At 52.3% G+C, this 26576-nt stretch overlaps 13 protein-coding genes across 13 annotated transcripts; 5 read left to right on the forward strand and 8 right to left on the reverse strand.

The window, feature by feature from the left end:
- Positions 1-317: 317 nt before the first annotated feature.
- Positions 318-2129, reverse strand: BO87DRAFT_382894 (MFS general substrate transporter; the record flags this gene model as incomplete). Its single annotated transcript, XM_025624630.1, has 5 exons — positions 318-377; positions 439-1509; positions 1559-1728; positions 1779-1913; positions 1961-2129. The coding sequence occupies 5 exons, from the start codon at positions 2127-2129 to the stop codon at positions 318-320; spliced, it is 1605 nt and encodes a 534-aa protein (XP_025484396.1).
- Positions 2130-2648: 519 nt separating this feature from the next.
- BO87DRAFT_326186 (glycosyl hydrolase family 43 protein) lies at positions 2649-5025 on the reverse strand. Its single transcript, XM_025620132.1, has 11 exons — positions 4610-5025; positions 4495-4555; positions 4332-4423; positions 4060-4271; positions 3917-4004; positions 3721-3865; positions 3664-3669; positions 3472-3607; positions 3333-3423; positions 2862-3276; positions 2649-2802 (listed from the first exon to the last, which is right to left on the reverse strand). Exons 1-11 carry the CDS (start codon positions 4673-4675, stop codon positions 2765-2767), a joined length of 1350 nt encoding a protein of 449 aa, XP_025484397.1. The 5' UTR covers positions 4676-5025; the 3' UTR covers positions 2649-2764.
- BO87DRAFT_372958 (uncharacterized protein) lies at positions 4901-5884 on the reverse strand. The gene has a single exon (XM_025622419.1). It carries the CDS (start codon positions 5749-5751, stop codon positions 5197-5199), a length of 555 nt encoding a protein of 184 aa, XP_025484398.1. The 5' UTR covers positions 5752-5884; the 3' UTR covers positions 4901-5196.
- A 208-nt stretch (positions 5885-6092) lies between these two features.
- Positions 6093-7457, reverse strand: BO87DRAFT_422029 (uncharacterized protein; the record flags this gene model as incomplete). The annotated part of the gene is made up of 1 exon (XM_025627091.1): positions 6093-7457. The coding sequence occupies one exon, from the start codon at positions 7455-7457 to the stop codon at positions 6093-6095; it is 1365 nt and encodes a 454-aa protein (XP_025484399.1).
- A 968-nt stretch (positions 7458-8425) lies between these two features.
- Positions 8426-9680, forward strand: BO87DRAFT_326190 (uncharacterized protein; the record flags this gene model as incomplete). The annotated part of the gene is made up of 1 exon (XM_025620133.1): positions 8426-9680. The coding sequence occupies one exon, from the start codon at positions 8426-8428 to the stop codon at positions 9650-9652; it is 1227 nt and encodes a 408-aa protein (XP_025484400.1). The 3' UTR covers positions 9653-9680.
- Positions 9681-9881: 201 nt separating this feature from the next.
- Positions 9882-14045, forward strand: BO87DRAFT_350508 (nitrilase; the record flags this gene model as incomplete). Its single annotated transcript, XM_025621079.1, has 9 exons — positions 9882-10459; positions 10521-11105; positions 11696-11741; positions 11802-11850; positions 11907-12411; positions 12461-12523; positions 12570-12896; positions 12951-13406; positions 13461-14045. Exons 1-9 carry the CDS (start codon positions 9983-9985, stop codon positions 14043-14045), a joined length of 3093 nt encoding a protein of 1030 aa, XP_025484401.1. The 5' UTR covers positions 9882-9982.
- A 165-nt stretch (positions 14046-14210) lies between these two features.
- BO87DRAFT_393481 (uncharacterized protein) lies at positions 14211-15755 on the forward strand (the record flags this gene model as incomplete). The annotated part of the gene is made up of 2 exons (XM_025625062.1): positions 14211-14575; positions 15050-15755. The coding sequence occupies 2 exons, from the start codon at positions 14211-14213 to the stop codon at positions 15753-15755; spliced, it is 1071 nt and encodes a 356-aa protein (XP_025484402.1).
- A 6-nt stretch (positions 15756-15761) lies between these two features.
- BO87DRAFT_326196 (SDR family NAD(P)-dependent oxidoreductase) lies at positions 15762-16748 on the reverse strand. Its single transcript, XM_025620134.1, has 3 exons — positions 16376-16748; positions 16072-16319; positions 15762-16015 (listed from the first exon to the last, which is right to left on the reverse strand). Exons 1-3 carry the CDS (start codon positions 16668-16670, stop codon positions 15773-15775), a joined length of 786 nt encoding a protein of 261 aa, XP_025484403.1. The 5' UTR covers positions 16671-16748; the 3' UTR covers positions 15762-15772.
- Positions 16749-17067: 319 nt separating this feature from the next.
- BO87DRAFT_403682 (UbiD family decarboxylase) lies at positions 17068-18412 on the reverse strand (the record flags this gene model as incomplete). Its single annotated transcript, XM_025625796.1, has 4 exons — positions 17068-17888; positions 17940-18148; positions 18209-18294; positions 18361-18412. The coding sequence occupies 4 exons, from the start codon at positions 18410-18412 to the stop codon at positions 17111-17113; spliced, it is 1125 nt and encodes a 374-aa protein (XP_025484404.1). The 3' UTR covers positions 17068-17110.
- Positions 18413-20178: 1766 nt separating this feature from the next.
- Positions 20179-21131, reverse strand: BO87DRAFT_298658 (putative short-chain dehydrogenase/reductase; the record flags this gene model as incomplete). Its single annotated transcript, XM_025619068.1, has 3 exons — positions 20179-20241; positions 20300-21024; positions 21089-21131. 3 exons carry the CDS (start codon positions 21129-21131, stop codon positions 20179-20181), a joined length of 831 nt encoding a protein of 276 aa, XP_025484405.1.
- Positions 21132-21533: 402 nt separating this feature from the next.
- On the reverse strand, positions 21534-22825 carry BO87DRAFT_134843 (HAD family hydrolase). The gene has a single exon (XM_025618074.1). It carries the CDS (start codon positions 22636-22638, stop codon positions 21937-21939), a length of 702 nt encoding a protein of 233 aa, XP_025484406.1. The 5' UTR covers positions 22639-22825; the 3' UTR covers positions 21534-21936.
- Positions 22826-23582: 757 nt separating this feature from the next.
- On the forward strand, positions 23583-24430 carry BO87DRAFT_372965 (glutathione S-transferase family protein). The gene has a single exon (XM_025622420.1). It carries the CDS (start codon positions 23705-23707, stop codon positions 24359-24361), a length of 657 nt encoding a protein of 218 aa, XP_025484407.1. The 5' UTR covers positions 23583-23704; the 3' UTR covers positions 24362-24430.
- A 390-nt stretch (positions 24431-24820) lies between these two features.
- On the forward strand, positions 24821-26534 carry BO87DRAFT_350525 (MFS transporter; the record flags this gene model as incomplete). The annotated part of the gene is made up of 4 exons (XM_025621080.1): positions 24821-24978; positions 25055-26081; positions 26147-26267; positions 26328-26534. 4 exons carry the CDS (start codon positions 24821-24823, stop codon positions 26459-26461), a joined length of 1440 nt encoding a protein of 479 aa, XP_025484408.1. The 3' UTR covers positions 26462-26534.
- Positions 26535-26576: the final 42 nt, after the last annotated feature.

Below are 26576 nucleotides of genomic sequence, written 5' to 3' on the forward strand. Positions count from 1 at the left end.
TGGTGCCTCCGAAATGCACGGTCATGCCCCGAAGGAGCTGTTGTAGATCCCCCACTTCCCGACTACCAACGCTGTAATCAACATGCTGGCCATGTGAGACCCCATTAGAGGAGGTCTGTATTCGTAACACCCGGTTTGTCTGGTCATGGGGATTGTAGTCAGATGCGAGATGATATGTTTGTGAGGGAACATCAAGAATAGTATCGCCCGGCCATTGCATATTCTGCGGATACGAGCGAGAAGAACATTTACTAGCGAACGAAACAAATTTCTTGATTTGAAACTTATGTATAAAACAAAAACATTCACCTCCCTCACTACGGCCATCCAAGCTGCCCCTGGCCTCGAGTCTGTTGCTGACTGATATACCTTCTCCACTGCATCCAAGTCAGCAAGACTGCACTTTCAAATGAGACATGGAAAGAGGTTAGTACTAACCATCGGATTAAAGAAGTAGACCGGAATCCCCAAGAGCAGAATGCCACCCACCACCCCTGCCAGAATCCCCATGGCTGCCGGATAACTATACTTGGCCACCATTGGGTTCAAGCCATAGCTAACCCCAAATCCAATGATATTCTTCGTCCCCACAACCGTCACCAACGCCGGACCCGGATTCTTCTCCCATGCCTCGGTGGCAAAAGATGTCGTGCGGATTAGTGTCGAGACGAAGGCTACCTGGTAAAGTGTCCAGCCCATGAACGGCCCGCCCCAAGTGGCATTGCCACTAGCGGTGAACCCGTACAAGATTAACGAGGCTACTGCCAAAAGCCCGGGAAAGATCAATAAGAGAAGATGGTGTTCGGGCTTATGAACACCTCCGGCACGCCGGGCCAACCAGACAATGACACGGTCGCCCAAGATTCCCGCGTAGAGCATGCCGCCCAGCCCGCCAAATACACCCCCTAAGTTGATGAGGCCAATGCTGGCAGCGCTCCAGCCGTAATTATACTGCAAGACCGTGTCATAGGTAAGAGAGACACCGAAGGATCCGCCTAGAATAACAGCGGAGAGAAGTGTGGCATAGATAATGCCGGGCGAGCTGAAGGTCTCCAGCATCTGCCACCAGGTGAGCAGAACGTTGCGTACGGGATGAGGGCAGGGGCGTGGCCAAGCGTTGAGCATCTGGCGGTAGGTCTTCCTGGGAGGCGTGTCGCCACCGAGGTCGGCGTAGAAACGACCCTCATCACTAGCAAGATATTCTTGGGTTTCTGGTACAGTTAGAACTCGAGTCACTCCATATTGGTCGGTAACGACAGCGTGATCGCCCAGGAAAATTGGTCGACGTTGGAACCGCGTTTCAAAGCAGGCGAACACCACGAGAACGAGTCCGACGGCAACGGTTATAACAAACACCCAGTAAAACCAGCGCCAGCCCAGAGCTGCCACTTCGTACGAACTGGCTAGCGTCAGGAGACTCGTCACGATGTTTTGAGTGGCCCAGTAGATGCCGTAAATCGTGCCGCGCTGGTGGATAAAGGTCACCTCTGCCAGCATCAAGGGGAGAAGCTATTATAGATTAGATCAGCAACAAAAAATAGAAGTACGACTGCCACACCGATTCGGTCGCTCCTGTCGCGAAACCTAATAAGACACGCAACCCGAAATGCTGGGCCCAGTTCTGCGACAAGGCACAACCAATCAACGAGCCCAGCAGAACGGTGTTGGCAATGAGCATCACTGGTCGACGCCCACAAACAAGGGCCAACGGCAGGATTATATAGTTCCCTAGCGTCGGTAAGTTGCTGATGGTAATAGAAATGGGAAAGATACCTTACCAATCCCTACAAACAGTGAAGGAAAAGTGGAGAGCCAGACAACCTGGTTGGTGCTGTGACCTTCTGCGCCATACATCTGAAAGAATACATCCAGGACTGAGCCCAGACCTCCAATGACGGATAGTGACATGATAGCTGGGGGAATGAGCTTGACGTTCGTAATTGAAGAAAGAAAGACTCACAGAACCAACAGCAGCACACTACGATGCCTGTCTTCTCCCACACCGCAAAGTTCAAGGGGTCATTGGGATCGTCACTTGGTACCGGGAGACGCTTAATGCGACCGGCCTCGTCCACCAGAATCTGGTCGGTATGCTCGATGCAGTCGACGGCGATCTTCTTGTCGGCCATGCTGCTAGACACTCATACTTGAATAACAAGCGGCTGCATCGAAGCGTGCTCTGGAGGGCTTTATAAAATCGCAGTCTATGTCCACTCCCCGAGCAGACTAAGCATGATCTGGAGAATGCGGGGGAAGACATGGGGAATCCTGGACACGAGGCGGCGCCGAGCACATCAGCCCCGAAGGCATTAGATGCCGCCGAGCAGATAGTGTCCTATCGCTGGCATCGTTCGGCGGAACGCTCCACACGAAGAGGTCCCGTCTCGGTCCCGTCTCAGGGTGTGGAGCAGATAAATATGATTTGAGACCCACTGCCAGATGCCAGAGCTGTATGCCAGCCTGCCATGATCAGTGAAGATTTGAGTGGTGTAATGGTCCAAGAGTTGAGGAGTGATTCGGGGCTGGGCCGCCACGCTCGGACGCTCGGGGCGCCCCGAGAGCTCTAGAATGGCCGAGGAAGATAAGGACACATTTATATCATGCCTACACGGGACGAATACAAATTGAAGGTTCTGTTCCTTGGAGTTCATGAATCAGCAAGTCCTATATACTTGGAATATTGTTATGCTGGTCTGCTGTCCTGCACATTAAATATTTGTCCCCATCGTATCCATCCCCAACACTCAAGCGGTCCGGAAGTAATTCACTCCTCGGGCACAAGCAACCGATCGATATCAGGACCTACTCGGAAGATATTAGTTAGCGACATCTACGCCCATCTTCTACGCGACGAGACATACCGTATTCCTCCTCATAGGCGCTGAAGGTGATGATATTGTCATCGCCGCTCTCTAGTTGGGCGTTCAGCACCGACGTGGCCGGCGTGTTTCCATTATCAGACGGTAGGAATGCCAAAATCTGCGACTTGCCGTTTACTGTGACGGTTGCGTAGCGCTGGGTAGAATCCCCGTTCTCATACCGCACCTGGATGGTGGTTGTGGTCGACGCGTCACTGGAGATGTTACGCATCTCGAGAGTCCCATTGTCGGACCCTCCAATCCAGCCAACAGACTCGTCGCCCGAGCAGCCGCTGCATGAGATAACCTTTGCTCCGTTGGACAGGACGTTGGTGGATGCTTCAGCTTCCGGGTCAGTTTCGTCGCCCCCGGACGACCAGGTGTCGTCTGTGGAGGGGATCCAGTTGGAGCTATTAATCTGTTGGTCGCTGTTAGTGGGATAACTCAAGAGGTCGTTTCACATGAGGATCTGACCAAGGTCGCGTTGGTTCCACTCAATGTCAAGGGTAGCCAAATGTATGTCGAAGCCATCAGATTCGATGAGACCCAGCGGTCACCCATATACCTGCCGTCGTCAGTACAAGAGTATACTCACTTCTCCAGCCATGCTCACATCACGCTCTTCCCAATTTGCATCACAAAGGTGGTCTGGGAGTCATAGGTGTCCGTCCCCGCCGTCGCAAAGTCACTCCAATCACTCCATGTGCCATTGAGGTCTGTGGAAGTGGTGTACTTGTTATCATTGGCAGCTAAATAAGATGTCAGTAGTCACACAGGCTACGATTATTTCCGAATCTCCACGTACACCATCCTAAACATTGTCAGTGAGGCATTCAATAAGGGGAGGCTCGAAATATCTAACCAGTCAATTGCGATCCGAACATGAAATAAACCCCATCCTGCTTATAGATGGCCGGTGCCTCGTAATGTTCCGGGAACAGGTGAGTAGTATAAGTTACATTGAGGTAGTCGTCAGTCAATCGGTCAATCCGCAAGCCGTTCGGACGCTGTGAGGTTAGCTTATTAATGCCCATCGAAATATCTGGTGCTCGGCTTACATCCTCAGAAAGCAAATAGGCCGTTCCGTTGTCATCTTTGTACAGACCGATATCGCGCGACTGATGGCCCAGCGGCTGGAACGAACCACTAGATCCCGATATGAGGTTGTCTCCTGTGGTACGACAAAGGGCCGAATGCTCACAGATAATAGTACTGTCCGCAGACGCTTGAGGAGGTGGCTACCCCCGTTTTTGCCTCGCCATAGGAGCTATCGTCGATGTGCATCCACATCACATACGTGGAGGTGTCATCGTTGTAGATGATCTTGGGCCGCTCCACGACACGGTCGGGGCCAAGGTCTCCACTGCTCTGCAAGGAGAGCAATTCACCCTCAAACGTCCACTCGACCAAGTTCTAGAAAGCATCGTCAGACACGTGTGCATGCTACAAGTTACCCAATCGGAGATGACGCACAGTGCTGGAGTAACAGTTGATGGACTGGAAGTTGCTTCCGTTCAGGTGGTTCTCTCCGGCCCAGTAGTACGTGCCGTCCACTTTAATAATGCCTGAAAATCACAGAATGAGAGATAATCGACCGGATATTTTGGGTCTGCATCTGGATTGATGAAGCACCTACCACCTCCATGAGCTTGAATATGTTGATTTGTCCCCGAGGCAGTCCATGTCGCGCCCGGAACCTGCCCCTGTTAGTTCTCAGAGGTCTCTTTAACTACAGCAGGACAGGCACAAACAATCTGTAACGATGCAGTCGCAACATTGGCGATTGCTACGGAAGTAAGAAGGACATGCGCCAACATGATGCTAAGACTCGATATCAGGCAAGAAGCAGTATATGAAAGGGTATTGCATCGCCAGGGGCAAGCAGGTCAGGAAGTGACCAGTAATATGTACATGATGCGAATGAGGGGATAGAGTGGATCGGGTGATTGGGGGAGAAATCCCCTGCCCGATATTATATTGCTAACGGTGCCACCTCAACCGTGTCTCATATTTCTTCAGGGATCCTGGCTGGCTTTGCTGCAGGATCTGCATTCTTTTTGGGATTTGCTCCGGTGGAGGTTGAAACCCCGCCCGTGAGTCCGATGATCCTTTCCGAGTCCGATTCCTTCCCACCAGCTGCAAGGAACAGGCCACTTCTCCATCCACTCTACTGTTGACCTTAAAGATCGCCATCTTAATCCTGGTCGCGGTTCTGTCAATGCAACTCGCAAGCCTGAAACCCACCAATGTGCTGCGGATGGAGTACAATCGTTGACAGCCCAAACAAGTCCACTTTTTGGGTGACATTGTTCACCCTGCTTCCCCAATTGTTTCCAATCTACATCTGCGGAATTGGGAAGATCATGCTGGCGAGGTCGGTGATCTCCTCAACACCAAGACTTTTGAGGCTTTGAAGAATTTCGTCGATCGTGGTGGAGCGAAGTCCTTCCTTATTGCGAGAATAGATGTCAATGCCGGCCGGAGTGAAGATTGTTTTGGCAAAGTAGGTGACCATCCATTGATTGTCTTCTTCCAGTGCCTGGCCAAAGCCGAGGCATTCCCAGTGCGAGCTCGCGATCATCAGCCAACCCCTGCCGCGCCAGTCCCAGGCCCCTTGGTTCCCCGGAGTTGGGGTGTCCACGCCATGAACCGACTTGATCTTCTCCGACCCAATGACTTGATATTGTACCAGGTCGTCAATCCTCACCATGCCAGAGGAATCCGGCGGAAGCAACTGATAAGTGATGTTGACATTGCACTTGCCCTTCCAAAGCGGCAGACTGGAGTGTGTGACATGCCAGGTGCCAAGCAGGAAGTCATTGGTCGGAGGCACACACTTACGACCCCGATTTGCATAGATTTTAGGGAGTCCGATAATGAGTGAAGAAGCCATGGTTGGGCTCAGTGTCGCGTGGGGTTCGCGATCATGAGATGACGATGGGAAAAGAAAAAGGGGGACTGGGCTGATCGATGAGGCAAATCCCAACCCATCATCCCGCAGATTGCTTACTTAACCATACAGCATGCTATTTATCAGTATGATATACTTAAGTATATTTCACCTCTTGCAGTCCAATGAATCAGCTACTGAACTCAAGCTACCACTCTGGCGCAACGGGATTTATACAACCATGTGGATTCAGTATTCAAGACATTGTCACGGCCACTGCATGCAATGACTTCCCACATGAACATGCCCTTCATGATGCTCAGAATTAACGCTTCAAGTAAAAATTATCCCGCCAGCTGCGCAGCTGTTGCCGGCGTTACAGACCCTCCACCAGTCAACTGCTTGGTCGGCCCGTTTAACCATCGGTTTGCGGCTGCGCTCGAGTCGTAATACAAGGTGTATCCAGCACTGTATACATTGCTCAACGTCCGGTCCGAGTCAGTGAAATTGTTGAGCACCGTGTCATTGGTCAACGTCCATGTGGATGTCACATCCAGTGAGACAGCAAAGGTCGAAATGCCATAGCCCGAGTATGCTGTACCTGTCCACGAGGAGTATTCCGTCAGCGACCAGCTGATACTGCTGCCATTGTACGCCACAAGGTCTCCCTCCACATCGGATTCGGATATTGTGACAGTTGCTTCAGCGGCGGCTGTAGAATCCGCGAAATAGCTAAAATCCTGTGTAACCTGAGAGTAATTGGCGACGACCAAGATGCCCGACGTGGTGTTGATGGACGTACTTGTCAAATGAGAGCTGGCGATAACATTGCCGAACCAAAGCGCTGCCGCCGCCTCAGGGAGAACCGTCAGACGAGAGTTGGTGAAGTTGATCTCCGAGCCAGACCCCCGTGTCCCAGATGAGAAGACCACTGCTCCCGCCAGCAGGCCTGCAGTAAGATCGGAATCGTAGATGTCAATCTGGGCGGTATCTAAGAAGGCAACGGGAGCCCGCTCGGCATACCCCACGATGTTCTCAGCATAGACGGTGCCCTGACCGTAGATGATGGCGCTCCCAATACCCGCCGTATGCGCGACGGAGTCGTACACATACACGTAGCCCTGGGGGCTGTCCCCGGCAAACGACGAAGATCGATAAGCCCCGGAGTAGTGCTCTAGATTCCGCCCTACAATGGTACCATAGCCTGCTGCATACAGGCCATGCGAGACTGGACCGGAGCTGTACAGGCTCGTGTCTGAGATGGAGACATAAGTATTGTTTCCATAGGAATAGATATTGGCTGCCCCGTTGTGCACTGTCACGTTAACGTGGTCAATATGTGCCACAGACTCGTTGGCCACATTAACAGCTGCGTTCAGACCAAAGAAACTGGACTGGTAGAGATCACTGGAGTACCCGTGCTTAACAATGGTAGAGTAGAAGACATTCACGTCTGATCCTTCGGTAATAACGAGGACACTGGTGTCATTAGCAGAGACAGCAAGCGTCCCATGCGTAATAGTATCAGTTCTATCAGAATATTCATAGGCCCCCACGATCGCATTGACTTGATAGGTGGTCGGGGTGTAGTCCCAATCCGCCGTCAATGCATCATCAGCTGCATCGGCGGCGAGAACAGCAAAGTCGCTGGAATCATGGAGGGTAACTGTGGCCGCGCCGAGGACAGCAAGGAGAAGGAGAGACAGCATTTTGAGTGCAAATGACCGAGAGGAATAGACAGTGATGCGCCGGATCGACAAATCCAGGAGAGGGCGTACCGAGATCCTTATAGGTACTTCCAATAACTCCAAGTTCCAAGCCCAGCCTTGCAAGCACTACTCCTACGGCTTATAAAGAGGATCACCGCGTCATCTCTTCATCACAAGCGCCATGATTGGTTATCGTTGATCGGATTTCTGAAAAGAGTCTCGAGGATGAGTACACACAGGGCCGCGTCTTCATTGTCGGCTCCACATCCCAATCACTTCAATCAAGCTTAATATCTCGGCAACTGAAATTGATCAGGACAATAGGAGCAGTGGTAGATTTATATGAGCTAGTCTTACGCAGGAGTTACGCCCACTCAAATTTATATGACAAGCATAACCCAGAAAGACTCACGTATTGGGGACGTGTAAAGACGTCTTCATTAAAAACCTTGAGGAGAGAAAAGAAAATGTTGGATCTTATTCCCAAATGTACTGCCGTGGGGCCGAAGGAAATATTGGTCATGTAGAGCCAAGTCAGGAATTTGTACCCCAGATACCGATGGCTTAAGAGGAAGTACTGCAAGGTAGCTAACAGAGCCATACTAGCAGGCGCTGGGGTCCTTGAACCAACGTTAAGCAAGCAGGAAAGTGTATTAACCACATCCACTTCTCCGCATTATTCCCCCACATCTTCAAAGTGGGCACTTCCACAGGGTCCTTCATTTGATGCAGCACACGTGGATAGTGCAAGTAATTCCACGATTACCTGGGGGAGGAATTCGAAGCACATGGATGGACCACGTCCCGACTTGATGTTGCGTCTGCCAAACAAAGGGGATATTGCACGCAGAACGCCTATATAAGCCACCATCGCAGGTCTCAAGAGCATGACTGGCAGTTTGTGGAGCAGTCTGTCGTTCGAAACCCACCAGACCAGAATCTGCATCCTATCTTCTTTTACCCTTATCATGCCTCGTCAGCCGTGGAATATCCTCATAGTAGGAAGCCTGCATCTGCTGCCAGTCTTAAATGCTGCGGCTACCTCATCTACCAGTTCTCTGCCTACCACCGCTGCCTACTATGTCAATGAAAGCACCAAGACGTTTGCTGATACGACTCTAACCGCCACCGGAACCGATGAAGCGGTGATAATTGTCAAAGAGACAGGAGTTGCTATTTTGTCTGACGTAACATTGATCAAGACCGGCAACACGACCAGCAGTGATGACAGCTCCTTCACGGATCTTAATGCCGCAGTCGGTCTGGAGACCAATGGCACGGTATATATCACCGACAGCAACATCACCACCAACGGCTTGAGTGCTAATGGACTACACACCTATGAAGACGGCACCACTGCCTACCTATCCAACGTGTATATTCACGCAGAGGGAGATGGTTCACATGGCATCTACACCGCTGGGGGAGCCATCTACGGCGAGAACCTTGAGATTTATACGTATGATGGCCATGGCAGTGCCATCGCCACTGACCAAGGCGGCGGCCTCATCGTGGTAGAAAATTCGGCTGCGTACACCTACGGTGCCCTCTCAGCATTGGTATACTCCACTGGAAATATTACAGTTCGTTCCCTTACTGGCACATCAGCCATTGCCCCTGTAGCATGCATTGATGGAGCAAACTCGTTTACCTTGACCGACTGTGACGTTTCCTCCGGAACTCAGAACAATGGTGTGTTTCAAATTGTGAGTACGGTATCGAGCAGCACAGCGGAAACTGCCTATGCTTATGTGAACGGTGGCACCGTATCTGAGACCAATGGCACCTATGCCTTGCTCTTTGTGGCTAACATCGAGGCCTATGTGTACCTGACCGATGTTTCCATCTCCATCAGATCCGGGATTCTAGCCAATATCACTGCTGACAGTGATTGGGGTACAACGGGAGAAAACGGCGGCACTGCCAATGTATATCTCTCGGGGATTGATGTCACCGGCGACATTTACGTGGACGACATCAGCGCGATCAAACTGTACCTGATCGGGTCAAGTTGGACAGGGGCACTGAATGAGGCGAACACGACGGGATCTGCATCTGTGTATCTGGATCGCAGTAGTACTTGGACACTGACAGGGGATTCGAATGTCGAGAGTATCAGCCGGGTGACTGGGTCCAGCATCTTTACTGGTCAATATCGAGTGTCCGAGGTTGCTTACGGGAAGGAATACCGCTGAAGAGAGGTGGTGATATGGCAGGTTGTCCTAATGTAATCAACTTTCAGGGGAGTAGCATTATAGCTCTGGAAGCAATGATATCCGGTGGTTATTATCTCCGGACTGTGGGCTGCATCCGTTGGGTCTGGGTTCGGAAGGCATTCGCCGATTGAAGGTCCGACCGGCCCGCAATATCCGACGGAGTACATTATTAAGTTAATTCTTGCTGTCTTCCCCGCACGAGAGGGCATTTAGACTTTCTGCAAATACCATCTGCAGCTCTTCTTCTTCCTGATCACGACTTAATTTCGTTGATCTTTTGATTTTCTCTCATCAAGCCCAATATCCGATATGCCGCAGAAGCTCACGGTCGCGGTGGCGCAAGCCAGCACCCAGTCCACCCTAGCAGCCACCTTGGCGGCCCTGGAGCGAGTAACTCGCCATGCTGCAGCCCGCGGGGTGCACTTGATTCTATTCCCGGAGGCGTATTTGGGAGGCTATCCCCGGACGTGCGACTTTGGCACAGCGGTTGGCGCCCGTGGCGCTCATGGTCGCGACCAATTCCTCGAATACTTCCATGCCGCGGTCGACTTGGGCGACACCCCAACCGGAGCTGGAGACGACTGGGTGAACCGGAGATTGCCCCTTCCACGAGGCAAGGAATATCGCGGGGATGGCACCCGAGAGGCTCTGGAGAAGATCTCCCGCGAAACGGGCGTGTTCATTGTGTGTGGCGTCATCGAGCGCGCCGGGGGTAGCCTGTATTGTTCCGCCATCTATGTCGACCCGCGCGATGGCGCCTTGGGCAAGCGTCGGAAAGTAATGCCAGTGAGTGAAGGCAACTTGTTTCTAAAAGAATGTGTTGATCATGCTAATCTGAGACTGATAGACAGCCTCGGAGCGTCTGATCTGGGCTCAAGGATCGCCTTCTACCCTCAAGGCTGTCACCACCGAACTTAAGGGGGTTCGGCTGACCATCGGAGCAGCGATCTGCTGGGAGAATTACATGCCGATGCTTCGACAGAGCCTGTACTCCCAGAATGTCAACCTCTATCTGGCCCCTACAGCCGATGCCCGCGATACATGGCTGCCGTTGATGCGCACAGTGGCTGCAGAAGGCCGTACGTTCGTTCTCTCTGCCAACCAATGTGTGCGACGCCGGGAACTGCCCGGATGGATCACAGCCAACTCCCAGGACAAACATAATGGCGATGAATATATATGTAGGGGCGGCTCCTGCATTGTCGGACCCCTAGGAGAAGTCCTGGGTGAGCCCATCTGGGAAGTCAGTACGGATGATGTGACAGACGCCGATGATCCCAATGATCCAGCCATGGCAGCCGCGCTGTCAATCACAGAGATCGATGTGGAGGATTGCGAGCGCGGCCGGTTGGATCTAGACGTGGCCGGCAGTTATTCACGCAATGATTCCTTCAAGCTGACCGTAGATGGGCTGGACCTGAACCCACCTCCAGTATAAGCTGTCAGTGACCCTTGCGAGTTTGATGTATATACCTTACCGCAGAAATGTAATAAGTTGTGGAAGATATTGTTCAGTTGAAGGGTGGACGCATCTGGAGCGGAGCAGGCAAAGAGCGAGAGCCAATGCCATTGCGATATACTATTAGGCTCACTACCATCAAGTAGCACACACCTTTGGATTGATTGCAGCCAATTCTCCTTTGAACTTTTCGATTCACTAATCCATGTAATGTCCCAAATAGGCAACCTGGCTCCATCACCTCGGACAGGTGACTTAGTCAGCCATTACATCAGCTGCAGCTAACCAGTTCCGGGAAATCTGCCTGGTTTCGTGGTTTTGATTGATTGGTAGCAATCAGCCTCATCTAAATTTACTTGCCATACACCCTTGAATCAGGGCTGCTGATATGTAGAAGCTCTTGGAGACACGAGTAGACACCTTCTTCAGCACCTTAGGATGACCCCTAGTCCGGCGCCTTCACCTCGTTTGGCCTGCCGACGCTGTCGTATTCGCAAACAGAAAGCAAGTCCCCCATCAGTACCAATTGAATCACATCCGCTAATGCAAGGGTCGCTATATAGTGCAGCCAGCCTCGACCATGCACCAATTGCGTGCAGGCAGAAGCAGGTAAGGCTGCCATGATCGTGCTGCTCTCTTTGATATTCTGTTCTGACTGACATGAATCAGCCTGTGTCCCTAGTCAACGGCCCGCTAGGAAGAGTCGCGTCAATCCAGAGTAAGCTGATCTCCAATCAGGCTGATGGCCAGGAAGCATGATTCTGATCACAATAGGTATGCTCGTGTTCTGGAGGAACGGATAATCGAGCTTGAATCTCAACAGCGCGGTCCCGCTCATCATGCTCTTGGTCTGGGCACCACATCAGGCCTGAGTAAGGCAGACATGCAACCAACAGGGTCACCTGAACCGCCACGAACACGAATGACTCGAGCCCTGACCGCAGAAGATGCAACTTCTCCGGCATGTCGCCTCTCGTCCCAAATCCCGGGAGATGCTGAAAGCACGCAAGCTGGAAGTACCCCTTCCGTTACTATCCTCCCCCCCGTTGTCCAAGGCTCTCCTCATTCAGGGTTTCTTCCCAGGACCAACTATGAAATGGAAATCCCTTCACAGACCCAGGATGAGTTGATCCAGACATTTCTTCAGCGGGTGAACCCGCGTTATCCCTTCCTCCACGAAGGAACCTTCGTTGCCTGGTATGAATCATGGAAAGAATCTAGGAACTTAGGTGTGCCCCTGCCGCCGCAAGAGCAATGGAAGGCATTCTTCATCAAGATGGTGGGTTATTCGCGATTCGCCTGCAGCGCATACTGACAGCTAGTGACAGGCACTTGCGGTTAGCCTTCTGATTGCACCTCGAGTATCACCCCGGGATATGAAAGTTTCTCAGGTAGGAGGATAGTGAAGTCGCAATGTGCCCCCACTGAAGATCACAGGCTCTGTATTCCTCCGCTACATCATCTCTGGATGCTGTGTTCGCTTGTCTTGACCCGGTATTGCATGCACAGGCCTACCTACTGTGCACACTGCATGCACTGCACTCGCCTTCTTCGCAAACGGTCTTGACCATGATCGCTGCAGCCGTGCGTTGCTGCGTGGTGGCACAGTTGCATTTGTCAGAAGTAGAACACCGGCCACAAGAACTGCTCTGGGAAAGGCAGATTCGACGCCGTGTGTTCTGGTCTGCTTACGCAATTGATCGCTTGGTCAGTTGGGTTTATCATGTCCCGTGCACTCTCGTAGATGAAGACATTCAAGTTGAGGTGAGATCTCGCTCGTAGCATAACAAAATGGTGGATCTGACTTGAATAAAACAGCCTTTTGCAAATATGAACGACCACGAGATCAAAGAATGGCAAGTCCGGGCTGATCGGCTGAAGCCGGATGCATCCACCCCGCGCAGGACTCAAGTCTCGTCTGCTCTTCATCTAATCCGCGGTCGGAGAATCCAGTCTCGCATCCTGAGCATTATGATGCGAGCAGACTATGACGAGCGACTTGTTGAATCTCATCAGTGGCGTCTTCATATGCTCGAGGTGCTCGATGAGTGGAAAGCGCAGCTGGAACCCCATAGCGACCCGCTCTCTAAGGGCTATACCAGTGAAGGATGGGTGGGCATGCTGTACAACTATACAGTGCTCCTCCTATATCGACCGACAAAAGCGAATATGACTAATTTGGTCATGAAGCATTGTATTGGAGCCTGTACCGACATTGCTCTGACATTCTGGAAGTACCTCAAGAGCCGTCAAACGGCTCAACTATGGCCGGGGGTGAGTAGCTGTCCCCATCATTGTCTCCCAGGATGGCAACTGAAACTCTTGTAGCTCCTTAGCCAGTTTGGGATAGGCATCACACTGTTATACTGCCTGTGGATGGTGCCTCCATCGCAACGATCCATTGAGGCTCAGCCACCAAACATTGGCCCAGCCATTCGAACGTGCTCAGTAATTCTGGCAGTACTGTCCGAACGGTGGACTGAAGCTGAATTCTTGCGGGACATTTTTGATCTCCTGGCCGACTCTATTCCGATCTATTGGTCTCATGATGGAGAAGAAAGCCGCATTTCGACGTCTTCGGCAAAGACAATTCAGGGATATTTGCCCCGAGTGACGGCCATCGTCATCAACAAAGACATCATGCGCATGCTTCTTGAGATGGCCACTGAGGATTATCCGTGGGCTGCAGGTGGGACGGTGAATGTGGGTGACTGGTCGTCTAATGATGTGCACAGCGCCCAAGATTGCCCTCTATGCTTGGGAACCCGAGCACACCAAGCGGACTTGCCTTCGGTCGGCTTTGACGCAGTGAACCTGTGGCCAGGCTTTGATAATGATACGGATCACTCCTTGACAGCTTTGTCTGGGGAATACTCGCTATTCCCGGGACTGCTGGGCTCGATCGAGTTTTGATCCTTCGATCCTTCAGCTGATGCACTGGTTAGTTATGCAGCCTGATTACTAACTGACCTGCATAGCATGACAGTTACTTTAGACCCCCTTTTGGATTCCCGCTACTTTGACTGTTTGAACTCTTCTGGCTTGCATATCCTAATGAATCTGGTCCACCCTCCATCTATGAAACTGTCTCCTCCGGCAGAGGACGATTTCGTCTTCGTAAATGTCTCGCGTCCCGACGAATTCAAGTCTGCATCAACACAGCGCACCATCCGGCGCCGTGTCATGCGCGACATTGGGAGATCGCGTCGTCGCACCCGCCCGGGGCAACGAACTTGGTCCGTCACCCTAAGAGCCCCTTCTGATCCAGTCACAGAGCACATCCCAGTGTCGATTGACCCATGCAATACGACGCTTTATCCCGGCCCTATGAGCGACCGAGCGCTACAGCTCATGCACTTCAGTATGCCCCTGGAAATATCAGCGCCTCCTCGAGCTTACCTATCTGACCCGCGTAGTGACTACGGACCGCGACTACGTGTTTCGTCCGTTTCGGACGGTATGGTTTTCCATGGCATTAACTGACGCCACTGCCGTCCTTGTGGCCTTGGCCAATGCTGCCATGTTTCTAGATCAACGTCTGCGGGCCCAGACGTACAGGTATGAGACTAGTGCGGAGTGTCTGAGTTACTACGGCCAGTGCGTCCGGCAAGTTACGCACCGGCTGGCAGATACCCATGAGAGTCTCAACCAAGGGGTTATCACGGCCATATTAGGTCTGACTTGTCACGATGTTTGTCAACCGCCGGACTTTATCAATGGATAGTTGTTAACTCAGCAGATAGCTCTATGTGGGCACGCTAGGTCGCTGGAAAATTCATATTAGTGGCCTGGGACGTATTATCCACTTGAGGGGTGGATACCGGGGCCTAGATGACATTATCACCCGCTTCGCTATTTGGTAACCTTCTAATCCTGTCGTTGTTTTATCCATCTATGAGCTAACTGCTCCGCATCAGGCTCGACGTTGCGGGTAGCGTGATGGAAGACTCCCGCCCACGGTTGCCTACTCCGCCGGGATTTGCATCCCAAGTCCCCAATATTCTGTCTCCCACTCTTGGGAAACTTCTTGGGAACCTTGTTGCAAGATATGATTACTACAGCGACATCACGACAGCCTTCAGTTATGCGAACTTTATTGTTCAATACACGGACGGGTCCCTTCGTCGTTCTGAGACAACCTGGCTAAACGAGGATAACCTCACTGTAATTGAACTGTTTGGGCCAGCCACACATTTCCTACTTTGCATGTCGAGGCCGACCGAGATAAACTCTAGCGCAACAGACATACCAATTCTACAGCTACGCGAAGCACTCCGGCTGGTGCTATTACTATTCCTTGGCACGTTGAAGCAAGCAGTCTTCCTCTTTACCGCCCACGAATGCGAATATCTGTGGTGCAAGTTGTCGACGCTCATTTCACAGATTGAGAAGGCCAAATATGACGACTCTTGTCTTAAACTGTATTTCTGGGTTCTCGTCACAATGTCTCGATTCTCTCATTCTATCCAGTCATCGATGTACCTTGACGATATCAGTGCTGTTCTGAACCTCCTAGGCATGGGTAGGAAGGAAGGCCTAGATCTGGTCCAAAGTATTCTGTCCATTAACATTCTGGATGGCTATCTACCTTTTCTCCCAGCGCTAGAGACCTCAGGTTCATAACCATAACCATCGCACTTCTAGCCACCTACAATTCCACCACTGACGGAAATGACCTGTCCGGAGATCCAGCGACTCTTTTCTGAGCACAACAACAGTACTGCATCCGCAATATCCTGCACAGTTCCCAGTCGCTCCTCGACTCGGCTCATGGGCACCAATGTCTTGTTGATCTTTTCTGCCACCTGCGGCGGCAGACCATCTGTATCCACCGGACCTGGGGAAACTGTGTTGATGGTTATGCCACCGTGATTGCGACCAAGCTATGCACCAATTAGTACATTCCTTATGTGAGATCTCAACCACGGTTCCAGCTTACCTCCATCGCAAGGGAGAACGTCAGCGCATCCATCGCCGCCTTTGAAGCACTATAGACTGGCGATCCTGAGATACCCAACTTGGACGCCACCGAACCGATGTTAGTGACCCGACTTCGTGGCGGCATGTGCTTCACTGCTTCCTGCATGACGTAGATTGGACCAAAGACGTTGACGGTGAAGGTGGTCGCTAGAGCTTCGGGAGCAGCGCTGAGTACCGGTCCCGGAGTGCCAGTAGCGGCGTTGTTGACTGGTCCAAGTTAGCAAGCGTCAGAGCCTGGGAAGTGGAGATTTTCGTGAACAAACCTAGGATATCAAGCCTTCCAAAGGCATCAACCGCTTTTTGAACAAGTTTCTGCGCTCCGTCAGGCCGGGAGATGTCAGCCTGGATGGCTAGGGCCTGTCCGCCCGCGGCGGTGATGCTCTCCACCACGGTGGCAGCGGAAGGAGCCGTGGACAGCGAGACATAGTTGAGAATGACCGCTGCACCATGATGAGCTAGAAGATTGGCAATGGCCGCGCCGATGCCTCTCGCTTTGCCTGATTCAGTAACAAGAGCTACTTTGCCTTGAAGACTAAGAGAGGAATCGGATTGGGGCATTGTGAATGAGCGATGATGTTGGGGATAATGGGAATCAGAAATCTGAGGGATCAAGGTGCCTTTTATGTCTTGCCAGCGGATATTTACGAGAAGGGAACAATGTAGAAGTGAGAGATTTTCCTGCCCTCCAGCATGGTGACATTCGCCGCCAGAATCCTGGAGGCTATACACGATTTCCCGATTTGGCAGACGGTCCCTGGCCCCTGCGGCTCACTCTGGCACTAAGCTGGATGCAGTTAGTGCTGATAAGTGGATATAATATAATACTGATCATTGGGTGGAAGATGTTGTCATTACTCCTATTCCTATTCTGGCTTAGCACCGCTCCGTTGAGAAGCTGGAGAGAGGACTCGGCAGAGGGCATCTTGGATTCATTCTGACACTAGATATGATACAACAAAAATCTCCTACATACCGGTTGACCGAGGATCACAGCTAAATCATTCAGTTGCTGTCACGATTGTCCGCGACTGCTGCGTCTGGTATCCGGTCGTGTCGAATTCCACGCTACCACTACTGCTTTGGCTCAGGCTGCTGCTCTTCCGCAACTCTTCGGGCTCATTTGTGACGTGGAACTGGCGATGCTTCCAAATCTCCAACGGCTGCTCTCGAGTAATGTACTCGCCGGATTCGGTTGGGTCGATCGTAGACCGGCCCTGGGACTTATCGCCGGCGCGGAAGCGGGATAAATGGATGGTCGAGCTGTCCAAGCGACTGGTGTATTTTCCATGGCTGCGGTCGTATGACGAATGGGCCAGGAACGCCCGCCAATTAAACAGTCGGCGAAACAGAGTCCAGGTTTGAGGAATGTTGGCCACGATCACTGCTGTGGCAGCCTCGCGGACGTACCAGTCCACCCATTGGTCGCCATATGGATTAGACAGGGAGTAGTACTTGGACAGAATTGAGCACAGAATCACAAAAGCACCCAGGGAGAAGACTGCGCAAAGCGTGACCTTCTTGGCCAAAGTAAGTTTCGCCTTTACCAGCAGGGGTAGCGGAATGGCCATGATCATCAGGTCAGTTGAGATATTCAGTGTGAGTACCAAAATCAAGTGATTGCGATAGACGGAACACTGGAGGTTCTTCGGCGGCACGGACCAGTATGCGGAAAAGGGACGACACCAGGCGGCAAAGAATAAGATCTCCACAATGACGAAGCTAAGGGCACAGAAGGCACCGATGATCTTCACGATCCGATGCTGCGAGAGTCCGGAGCTAGAAAACAATCAGATGCTGTGTCACAGATTTCACGCAAGGCAAACCCACGTCATGGTTGAATACAGGAGCAGCAGGCAAGCCTTGCAACCCCAAATGGTGGCTAGCCACATCTGCTCCACCACAATGACCAGCTTGCTACCTGTGATGCGGTCTGGGATGGAGGAGGGCTCGATGTCACCGAATTGGTCTCTGGGGATCTCGTTGGTGCCATGCTTTTGCACTTCAATCAAGAACACGGTCAGCAAGATGTAGAAGACCTGTTATGGCTGTGAGTCATGGGGCCGTTATTTGGATGACAAATTAAAGGTCAAGCGTACAACAGTAAAGCACATCAACAAGTCCTCGAGTTGAAGATGGCGGGGCACTCCCATCTGCAACGTTCGGGAGACATAGCGCAGTAGGGCTGTCACGATAGGCGATCAGCACTGATCAGCATCCTGTCAAGCCGTTTTCCCCGACGATCACTTACTGACTAGCAGCACCACCGCTAACCACACCCAGGTGTTGGCGCTCGACACCATGTTCTGAAAAGACAAAAAAGTTGCTTTTTCAGAGAAGTACCGGGTGTGATCTGTTAGGCTGATGGCGTAGTAGAAGGCACCCCAGGTGCCTGGCTCCTTTTAGCTGTTACAGCTTCTGCTGACACTTGCTAGAGCTAACAAGAGGACAGCCAATAGCACGCCGGCCGATTGTATAGCCTCTCAACGGGAGATGGGAGCTTCCATTGCGTGTTAAGGGGACGTAGGCAACAACCGGGAGCTGTGTCTTGTAAGTACTGCTTTACGAGCTCCTGTGCCGCTCGTGACAATAAAACCTCCGATTCCCCGAAGCAGCCTTGAAGCCCAGTGGGGCCCACCTAATTCTCAAAGGGGTTATTTCGCGCGTGCATACGATTGCTGGAAGTCCTTCCCTCGAGGTTCCATCCTTGCTTCCATATGTTTGAGGCGCCCGTGGCTCCGGGGCCGATCGCGGCAATCAAATAAGTCAAGGGAGAGTGAGACTCTGGTGTAACTGCCTTATTGTCGATGTCGTTCTCGGGATGTTTTCTACTGAAAGGATAGCCTTTTCTAAGGTTGATCTGCTGATTGAAATGTCGCCTTCTACTGAGTCTTTCCTTCCCCTGCGCAGCTGAATATTACAAGGGGTAAGGGTGTAGCTGCGCGGATAATTCTCATGGCCAAGGAAAGCGGCCTATTGACACAGTCGTGTTAATAAGCCCACTCTGGAACGGCCCAGCTTGTAGTACCGTTCCAAAGGCATGGGAATTAAGATCGGAGCGGGAAACTTTGCGGTGAAAATTCTGTCAACCCGTCCACCAGTTCAGGACACGCGCGGGTTCCTATGACTGCTGAGGGTGAAAGAGTTGTTACTATGATCATTGTATGCGGCCCAGAAAATGTTCAGTCAAGTCGCATGGGTTGGAAAAGTGGCTTGAATGCAGCGACAGTGTAGAGCGCTGCTGCTTGGTTTTTTGAGCTCGTGTAGCGAACCCGAATAGTGTCACTTCGGGCACTGTCCGGTGGCTGATTCCAGGGCAGAAACTGGACCAGCCGGCCGAACGGGCCAACTGATACGATCCAAGGTCTCAGCCGAAAATCTTATCTCTAACCAGTCAGCGGTAGGACGTCTCAGGAATAGAAATTACCTGCTGTCGCCGTTCCATGGGTCACTACCGCGCTCATTCCGACCTCGTTCACGGGAGGCACCACAACCTCAATGGCCTGTCCACAGACTGGTGGAATCACCAGCGAAGAGCAACTCCCGTAGCAAATGTGAGAAAAATTACCTCCACCAATGTCCAAAAAATCCAGATGCTATTGACGTGGTTGGTCCGTTCGGCACAATGGACAGACAACTTTTCTGGGCAGACTTGTGGCGTATCGACTGCGCTATGAATGTTACCATTTGTGTGAGTGTGGTATGTCAACCCTGAAGTCCCTGGGGGGTTGAAACTCCCACTAATCACAGGCAATATAGACAAACAGGATCCAAGTATAATGCCAGCTTTGTACTCCTCTTTCTAGGCCGTAGCCGGATACTGGGGAAATTGAACTCGAAGCGCTCCTCGAATTTACACCATAATCACTCTATTTCTCACAAGACATAGGAACGCATACTTTATATGTACTGACGCTGTCATACCAAGATTGGCCTGCCAACCATGATCTCTAAGCATGTTCTCAATAATGCCATTATATCCGGATTGGTATTCCTTGTGCTCGATGTAGCATCAGATATCTATCATATAGTGGACTTTCAACTGGTCAAGATCAAATCCCGGTCCAGTTTACCTGATAGTAAAGCCACCGTCTACGCGAATGTCCGCTCCATTGATCATTCCACCCGAGTCCTGTTTCACGAATCAGAACAAAGCGAAATACCACTCAATTATTGAGTCAGCTGCGTACCTGACAAAGAAACAAAACCGCATCCGCAACCTCATCTGGCTGCGCAAACTTGCCTGTCGGGATCGTCTTCAAGAAAGCCTCCCGCACATCATCCTGCCCCCAGGCCTTCTGTCCCAGAGCGGTCCAGGCCACTGTTGGAGACACGCTGTTCGCTGTGATACCGCGGCCTCCCCATTCAGAAGCCATACTGCGCGTTAGCCCCAACAGGGCTGCCTTGGAGGCACAATAGGCCCCGTGGCGATGGAGGGCCACATGTGCGGCTTGCGAGGCCAGGTTGACGATGCGACCCGGAGGCGGCGGGTTGGGTGACGAATGAGCCATCTCAGCGGCGGCCAAGTACAATCGCGCGAATGCCTGCGAGCACAGCATGGGGCCCAGGACATTGGTATGCAGATGCTTCAGCGTTTCTTCCGGGGGGGTGAGCTCTAGATCACTGAGTGATACATAGCCCGCCGTATTAACTAGGATACTGGGGAAGGCACGGGCAGACTGCGTCGTCGATGATGGGTTGAGAACGTCCTCCTTCAGGGTGGTGAAGACGGACTGGACAGCCTCGGGGTTTGTGATGTCGCATTCATACGTTCGGGTTTCCTCGCCCGCGGGCAGCTCGCCGTAGCCAGCCTCTAGCAGCTCATCGCGTCGGGCAGCCTCGAAGGGGGCATACAGAATAGCTAGCCGAGCACCTTGTTGGCGGAGCTTCTTGCCGATACTCGAGCCCAGGCCGCCTTATCGGGGACAGGCAGTCAATACCCAGCACGGGAATGTAACGAGGGTTGAGGCAATGCCTACCTAGGCCACCGGGGAGGATGGCGAGCCGACGCGCAAAGGCCATACTGTTGTTGCGCCAATGGTGGAGCAGTCAGGAAGTATATAGGAAGCCAACAAGAACCCGGGGTGAGGATGCACTGACAACTACGGTTCAGATGGTTCCTGAGACGCGTGGAATCTCCCCGCACCGGCCAACCAGGGATGTGACGTCATATTGCATGTGCGTAGTCGACACGGCGACGAAGGATCTGGATGGATTCAGTATGCCGGTTGAACTGCATGACTCTTGAATCGGACCCCACGCAGTTGATGTGAAGCTGGGGAAGTTCCTATTACCCGTGTCAAAATCCTTCTGTGGAGGAAAACCCAGCCGGGAATGTGAGATGCCCCCACGGTTTTAGAACCACCAGGCTGTGCTCGTGCACAACCTGGAACAGAGACGTGCGGAAACTAGGTTTGCAAACGACCGGACCACGCTTGAAGAGCGAATTGACAAGGCCCGCTGGCGAGAACAGGGAAAAGTTGGGTCTCACACCAGGCCGGTGCCTTCTATCTGCCAGCAAGGAGAGACTACTCTCATTTACTAGACTGGCACCTACCACGAACCGGGGACCTATTCAACGACGCAGTTACACACACTCCATTTAGTAGGTTAGAGGCATCCCCGGGATTGCTACTCCCCCGGAGATTGCAGACCAGTAGGCTGGTGGAAGGGGGAGGTGTGAGGTGCCTTGATCCCCAGTATCGGGGAACTGAGACGAGCAATAGGTCTATGTGGATCTAAGTCTATGCGCATCGCGTGAAAAACGAAGAGCTGCCTACACCATCGTGCCTTGTCATGAGCGAGAGGCCAGAGGGTTTCTCGCCAGTCACGATCTGCCCTTCACGATGTTAAGCACATCTTCTAATGTCTCCGCAGTGTGATCCGGTTGTAGCCGTTGGCACTCCTCAACGTCGCCCTGACCGTACCGACACCAGCACACCTGTGCTCCAATGTTTCTTGCGTATAGGATGTCCGTCAATGTGTCTCCAACCATCAGCACGCGCTCCGCCTCCACAGCATCGGGCGCCCCGAGAGCCTTCCAGTTCGGCCAGAGCACGTCTGTGAAGCTGGACGGATCCGGCTTGCGCTGGACGCCGGCCACACCATGACCCAGGATGAGGGAATCTGGAAAGAACTGCAGCAGGTCGGTCTTCTCCAGGGCCGCCTTCACTGCGACCGCAGCTTTGTTGCTGATGATGGCCATGGGTTGATTCCGGTCGTGCAAGGCTTGTAGGACGTCGCGAGCGGCGGGATAGGGACTCGTACGGGATTGGCCATGGATAGCATACAGCTCGCGGTAGGTGGGGATCCAGAGAGACTCGTCGAAGGTGGTGGGATCGGGGTGTAGACTGCGAAAGGTGTCCCCGGGAGGCGCGCCGGTGGAGACGAGCGGGCGAATGTCGCTGGACGAAGGCGGAGGATGGGAGGGCAGGAGGCGTTGGAAGGTCAACTGGATGGAGTGCTCGATGGCATCGTAGGTGTCGAACAGGGTGCCGTCAAAGTCAAAGATGACGAGCTGGTACGGCATAATGATGCTTGCTGCTGGTGGTGTTTTATTCTAAGTTGAGTATGTTCTGCGAAGATCCAATTTTAACTTCTTTTTCTTCTTTTTGACTCATTCCCCCATATTGCACCAGCCACCTCAACCACTCTTGGAGGTGGCGCAGAAAGTATCAGCCACACCTGGTCTGCCAAGTGCCAACACGGTAGAGGTGTTTTCATTTATAAATGTGGTTATCTTTGCCTTTCCTCCCATCAAGATATTCTAGGTAGAAGAAAAAAACCTAGGTGTTTTTTCGGGATCTTTGCCCAATTCAGCGAGCGAATAGCGTGGCCCTGTTTGTCCCTCAGTCCAACAGTTATATATAATCTCAGCCAGTAGCTGCCCACCCAATAGTTGTATTAAGAAACAGAGATACACATCTCGTTCATCTTCAACATTAGAAATAGGGCGGAATCGAAGTATTCCCATCATGATACGACTACCATCAATCAAGCTACCTTGGAATGAAAATATATAAAATATCTCTACATAGGCCTTGTGGTCGGGAAGAATGTCGATTTCGGACCCGGAATGTACAACTCCAGTACTATCTACTTGTTCTAGCCACTACCAACTGACAGATCTCAACAGATCAATTGGAGTCTGCATTAATTCCCTGAAGTTGCTAGCTGGCTACTGAGTTGTTCGACCTCATTTTGTTCATCAAGACTTCGATTCCAGTGGAAGTGGACTCGCCGCCCTCCATGCTTCATTTGTCGACCATATAATGACTGTACCATCTACCTAAAGTGATAGCCTGAAGTAGAATATTCATCCTACCCTTGAACAGCAAGTCTAGAACGGCCATAGACTCTCCTACCAAGCAACGATGAGATAAGCCAAAAGGAACGAAGTCGCCGAATTGATTGCAGATTCGGCGACGGCGCCCCACCATGCAGCCTGCAGCCTTCCATCCTTCCCGGCACTATATAGGGTTGGCCTTGATGGATCAAAGCCACAGAAAATCTACCAAGTCCTCAGACAAGCAAACACAGACTTTCATTCCTTCTGAATCTCCAACACGCTTCCTCCGAGCAAAACGGCAAAGACCATGCAGCCCATCACTCTCTACTCGCACCCCATCGGGCCTAATCCGTGGAAGGTCGCCATCATCCTCTCCGCTCTGCGCATCCCCTACGAAACGATCATGGTTGACTTCACCGAGGTGAAAAAGGAGCCCTACATGAGCCTCTGTCCCAATGGACGGCTGCCAACCATCGTGGATCCCAACAAGAACATCACCCTGTGGGAGTCAGGCGCCATTGTGAACTACCTAATTGAGACCTTTGATCCGAGCCACCAGCTGAGCCATGAGACATTTCCCGAACGCCACCAGCTGCAGCAGTGGCGGCATTCCCAAGTGTCCGGGCAGGCGCCGTATTACGGACAGCTAGGCTGGTTCCGGCGGCAGCCCGAGCAGGTGCCCCAGGCCATCGAACGCTACACGGCGGAAATCCGACGCGTGATGAGCGTGCTGGACCGGGTGTTGACGGACCGCGAATGGCTTGTGGGAGACAAGTGCACGTATGCAGACCTCTCCTTTGTTCCCTGGCAGGATCTGGTGCCGTTGGTGGTCGGGGACCAGCGCGTGGTGCAGGAATTGACCGAGCATTTTTCCCACGTGGAGGCGTGGATGCAGAGAATGAAGGCGAGACCAGAGGTACAGAAAGTGCTGAAGGAGAAGAGCGAGGCGATGGCATCGAATTAGGGACAGCATGTAAATACATGGGTCGGATAGATAGAGACCATCTCATGGGTCTACGATTTTAGACTCGCCGAAATAGTGGATCCTTCCCCGGGCCCCTCACCAGGGCATCGACTCTTGGAAATAGCTGGAGTTAGAAGGAAAGTGTTCCAATTTCACGCCGAACTGGCAATAAATCAAACAGCTCAAGAGAATGTCGAGGAAGCATTTCTACATCCTGAGTACCGGAGACACGCGAACGTAGAACAATCCCGGGGGGAAGCGGTTTCAAACAGCGTCGGCGAACTAAAGATCAAGTCCTTACAGAGCATATCACCTAGACATGCATTGAGATTATTGATAGTCGATGGGAGCCCCACCGAAAGCATCCGATCTTGCCGGACTATGTCTTTTTTATAAAGCGACCGAGTATCGGTGTGCTTAAGATGATGAAGCAAATCAAATGCTACCGTCATAGCCATCATGCGATCCAGTAGCTCGGACAGCAGTGAACCCAAGACGGTCGCTCTACCCTCATCGTCACTGCCTCTATGGGAAGATGATCCCGCTAATGCTCAGAACTGGAGTCGTTCCAAAAAGATTTACAATACTGCTGTGCCGTCGCTTCTTTGTCTGTTGATGTGAGTTCACGCACGCGGAAATGGAGACGCCTTCCATAGACGACTGATACTGATCATAACATTGCATTGTTGATAGATCGTTCGCGCTGGCTATCTACTCTCCTTCCCACAGCCATGTTCAAGAAGCCTTCCACACCTCGACTACCAAATCTCTGGTGCCCTTCGCTATGTACGTCTATGGCCTGGCCTTCGGGCCCATGATTGCAGCTCCCATCAGTGAGACCTACGGTCGTCGTTTCATCTACCTCGTCATGACCCCCATTGCTATGCTTTTCATCCTCGGGGCGGGCATCGCTCACAACCTCGCCACTCTCGCTGTGTGTCGCTTACTGGCGGGGATGTTCATCTCTGCGCCCTTGGCCGTTGGGGCGGGCACAATCATGGACGTCTGGAGCGGACAAGCTATCGGGCGCGGTGTCACCCTACTCATGACCACTGCCTTCCTTGGCCCGGCCATTGGATCGCTGATTGGGGGCTGGATCGCCCAGTATAAGGATTGGCGCTGGTCGCAGTGGACATCGCTATTCCTCGGGGCAGCCTTTTGGATCTTCAGCATGGGGGCCCAGGAGTCCTATGCCCAGCCCCTGATCCGTCGCCGTGCTGCTAAACTAGGACTCCCAGTTCCTCCCAGCCCAATTCCACCGGGCTGGGCTGGGTTCCAGATGATGCTCACGGTGACTTTGGCACGACCAGTGTATATGATCTTCACCGAGCCGATTGTGAGTCTGTGCTCGATGTATTCGTCCCTCAACTTCTCTGTCTTGTTCTGTTTTCTCGCCTGTGTTCCGCTCGTTTACACCGATGTGTACGGCTTCACCCCGGGCCAATGCGGACTGGTTTTTATTGCGTTGGCCCTGGGTTGTCTGCTTGGAAGTGTCGGGCTGTTGGTGGCGGACCACTATACATTGGCGCGGCATCTCCGGCTTCATCCGGGAGGAGGGATAGCCCCGCCCCCAGAGCGCGTCTTGTGGGCTGCCATGATTGGCGGTCCGTTGATGCCAGCTGCTCTGTTTTGGTTTGCCTGGACCTCGACCAGTCATGTGCACTGGATGAGCAGCATCGTCGCGATCGGTCTTCTCGGCTGCTCCAACATTATGGTATTCGTGAGTTGGCAGGTCGTCTCACTCGACATTGAAATCCGAACGCTGACCCTATTGTCTGCCGCAAGGTATCTACTGCCCTCTACCTCACCCGGGTGTATGGTGCCAAGTTCGGAGCTTCTGCGCTGGCCGCCAATGGCTTACTGAGATACGGCATTGGCGGCTCATTTCCTCTTTTTACGGTAGCCAGTAAGTCACTCGTATAATTCCCCTTCCTACTCAGCCACTAAGAAATGGTCACACCTCTAGTGTATCATAACTTGGGCTATAGCTGGGCATCTAGCTTATTGGGGTTCTTGGCCGCTGCTTTTGCGCCTCTGCCCTGGTTGTTCTTCCGTCTAGGAAGTCGCATACGTGCGCATAGCGCTTACACTTCGACCTGAATCATGCGAGTGAGGGAATTTGTATAGAAGAGCTGTGAAGCCCTGTTCGACAAATCTGTGCGAGAGTCCTGGCCTCCTGGAAGGGATCTAGGTTAATTAAAATCAAATCATCGAT

This window comes from Aspergillus neoniger (assembly GCF_003184625.1).
Source record: "Aspergillus neoniger CBS 115656 unplaced genomic scaffold BO87scaffold_3, whole genome shotgun sequence".
Classification (NCBI taxonomy): domain Eukaryota; kingdom Fungi; phylum Ascomycota; class Eurotiomycetes; order Eurotiales; family Aspergillaceae; genus Aspergillus; species Aspergillus neoniger.

Bases quoted from the DNA above. Each gene is read 5' to 3' on its own strand.
- BO87DRAFT_326196 (XM_025620134.1), bottom strand. From the start codon at position 16,670: ATGCCCCAATCCGATTCCTCTCTTAGTCTTCAAGGCAAAGTAGCTCTT. The intron at 16,320-16,375 runs GTTTGTTCACGA...AACTTGGACCAG, and splicing joins TGGAAGGCTTGATATCCTAG to TCAACAACGCCGCTACTGGC. The intron at 16,016-16,071 runs GTAAGCTGGAAC...ATTGGTGCATAG, and splicing joins CGTTCTCCCTTGCGATGGAG to CTTGGTCGCAATCACGGTGG.
- BO87DRAFT_326186 (XM_025620132.1), bottom strand. From the start codon at position 4,675: ATGTTGGCGCATGTCCTTCTTACTTCCGTAGCAATCGCCAATGTTGCG. The intron at 3,866-3,916 runs GTAAGCCGAGCA...CTAACCTCACAG, and splicing joins CCTATTTGCTTTCTGAGGAT to CGTCCGAACGGCTTGCGGAT. The intron at 3,277-3,332 runs GTCAGATCCTCA...AGCGACCAACAG, and splicing joins GTGGAACCAACGCGACCTTG to ATTAATAGCTCCAACTGGAT.
- BO87DRAFT_372958 (XM_025622419.1), bottom strand. From the start codon at position 5,751: ATGGCTTCTTCACTCATTATCGGACTCCCTAAAATCTATGCAAATCGG.
- BO87DRAFT_134843 (XM_025618074.1), bottom strand. From the start codon at position 22,638: ATGCCGTACCAGCTCGTCATCTTTGACTTTGACGGCACCCTGTTCGAC.
- BO87DRAFT_372965 (XM_025622420.1), top strand. From the start codon at position 23,705: ATGCAGCCCATCACTCTCTACTCGCACCCCATCGGGCCTAATCCGTGG.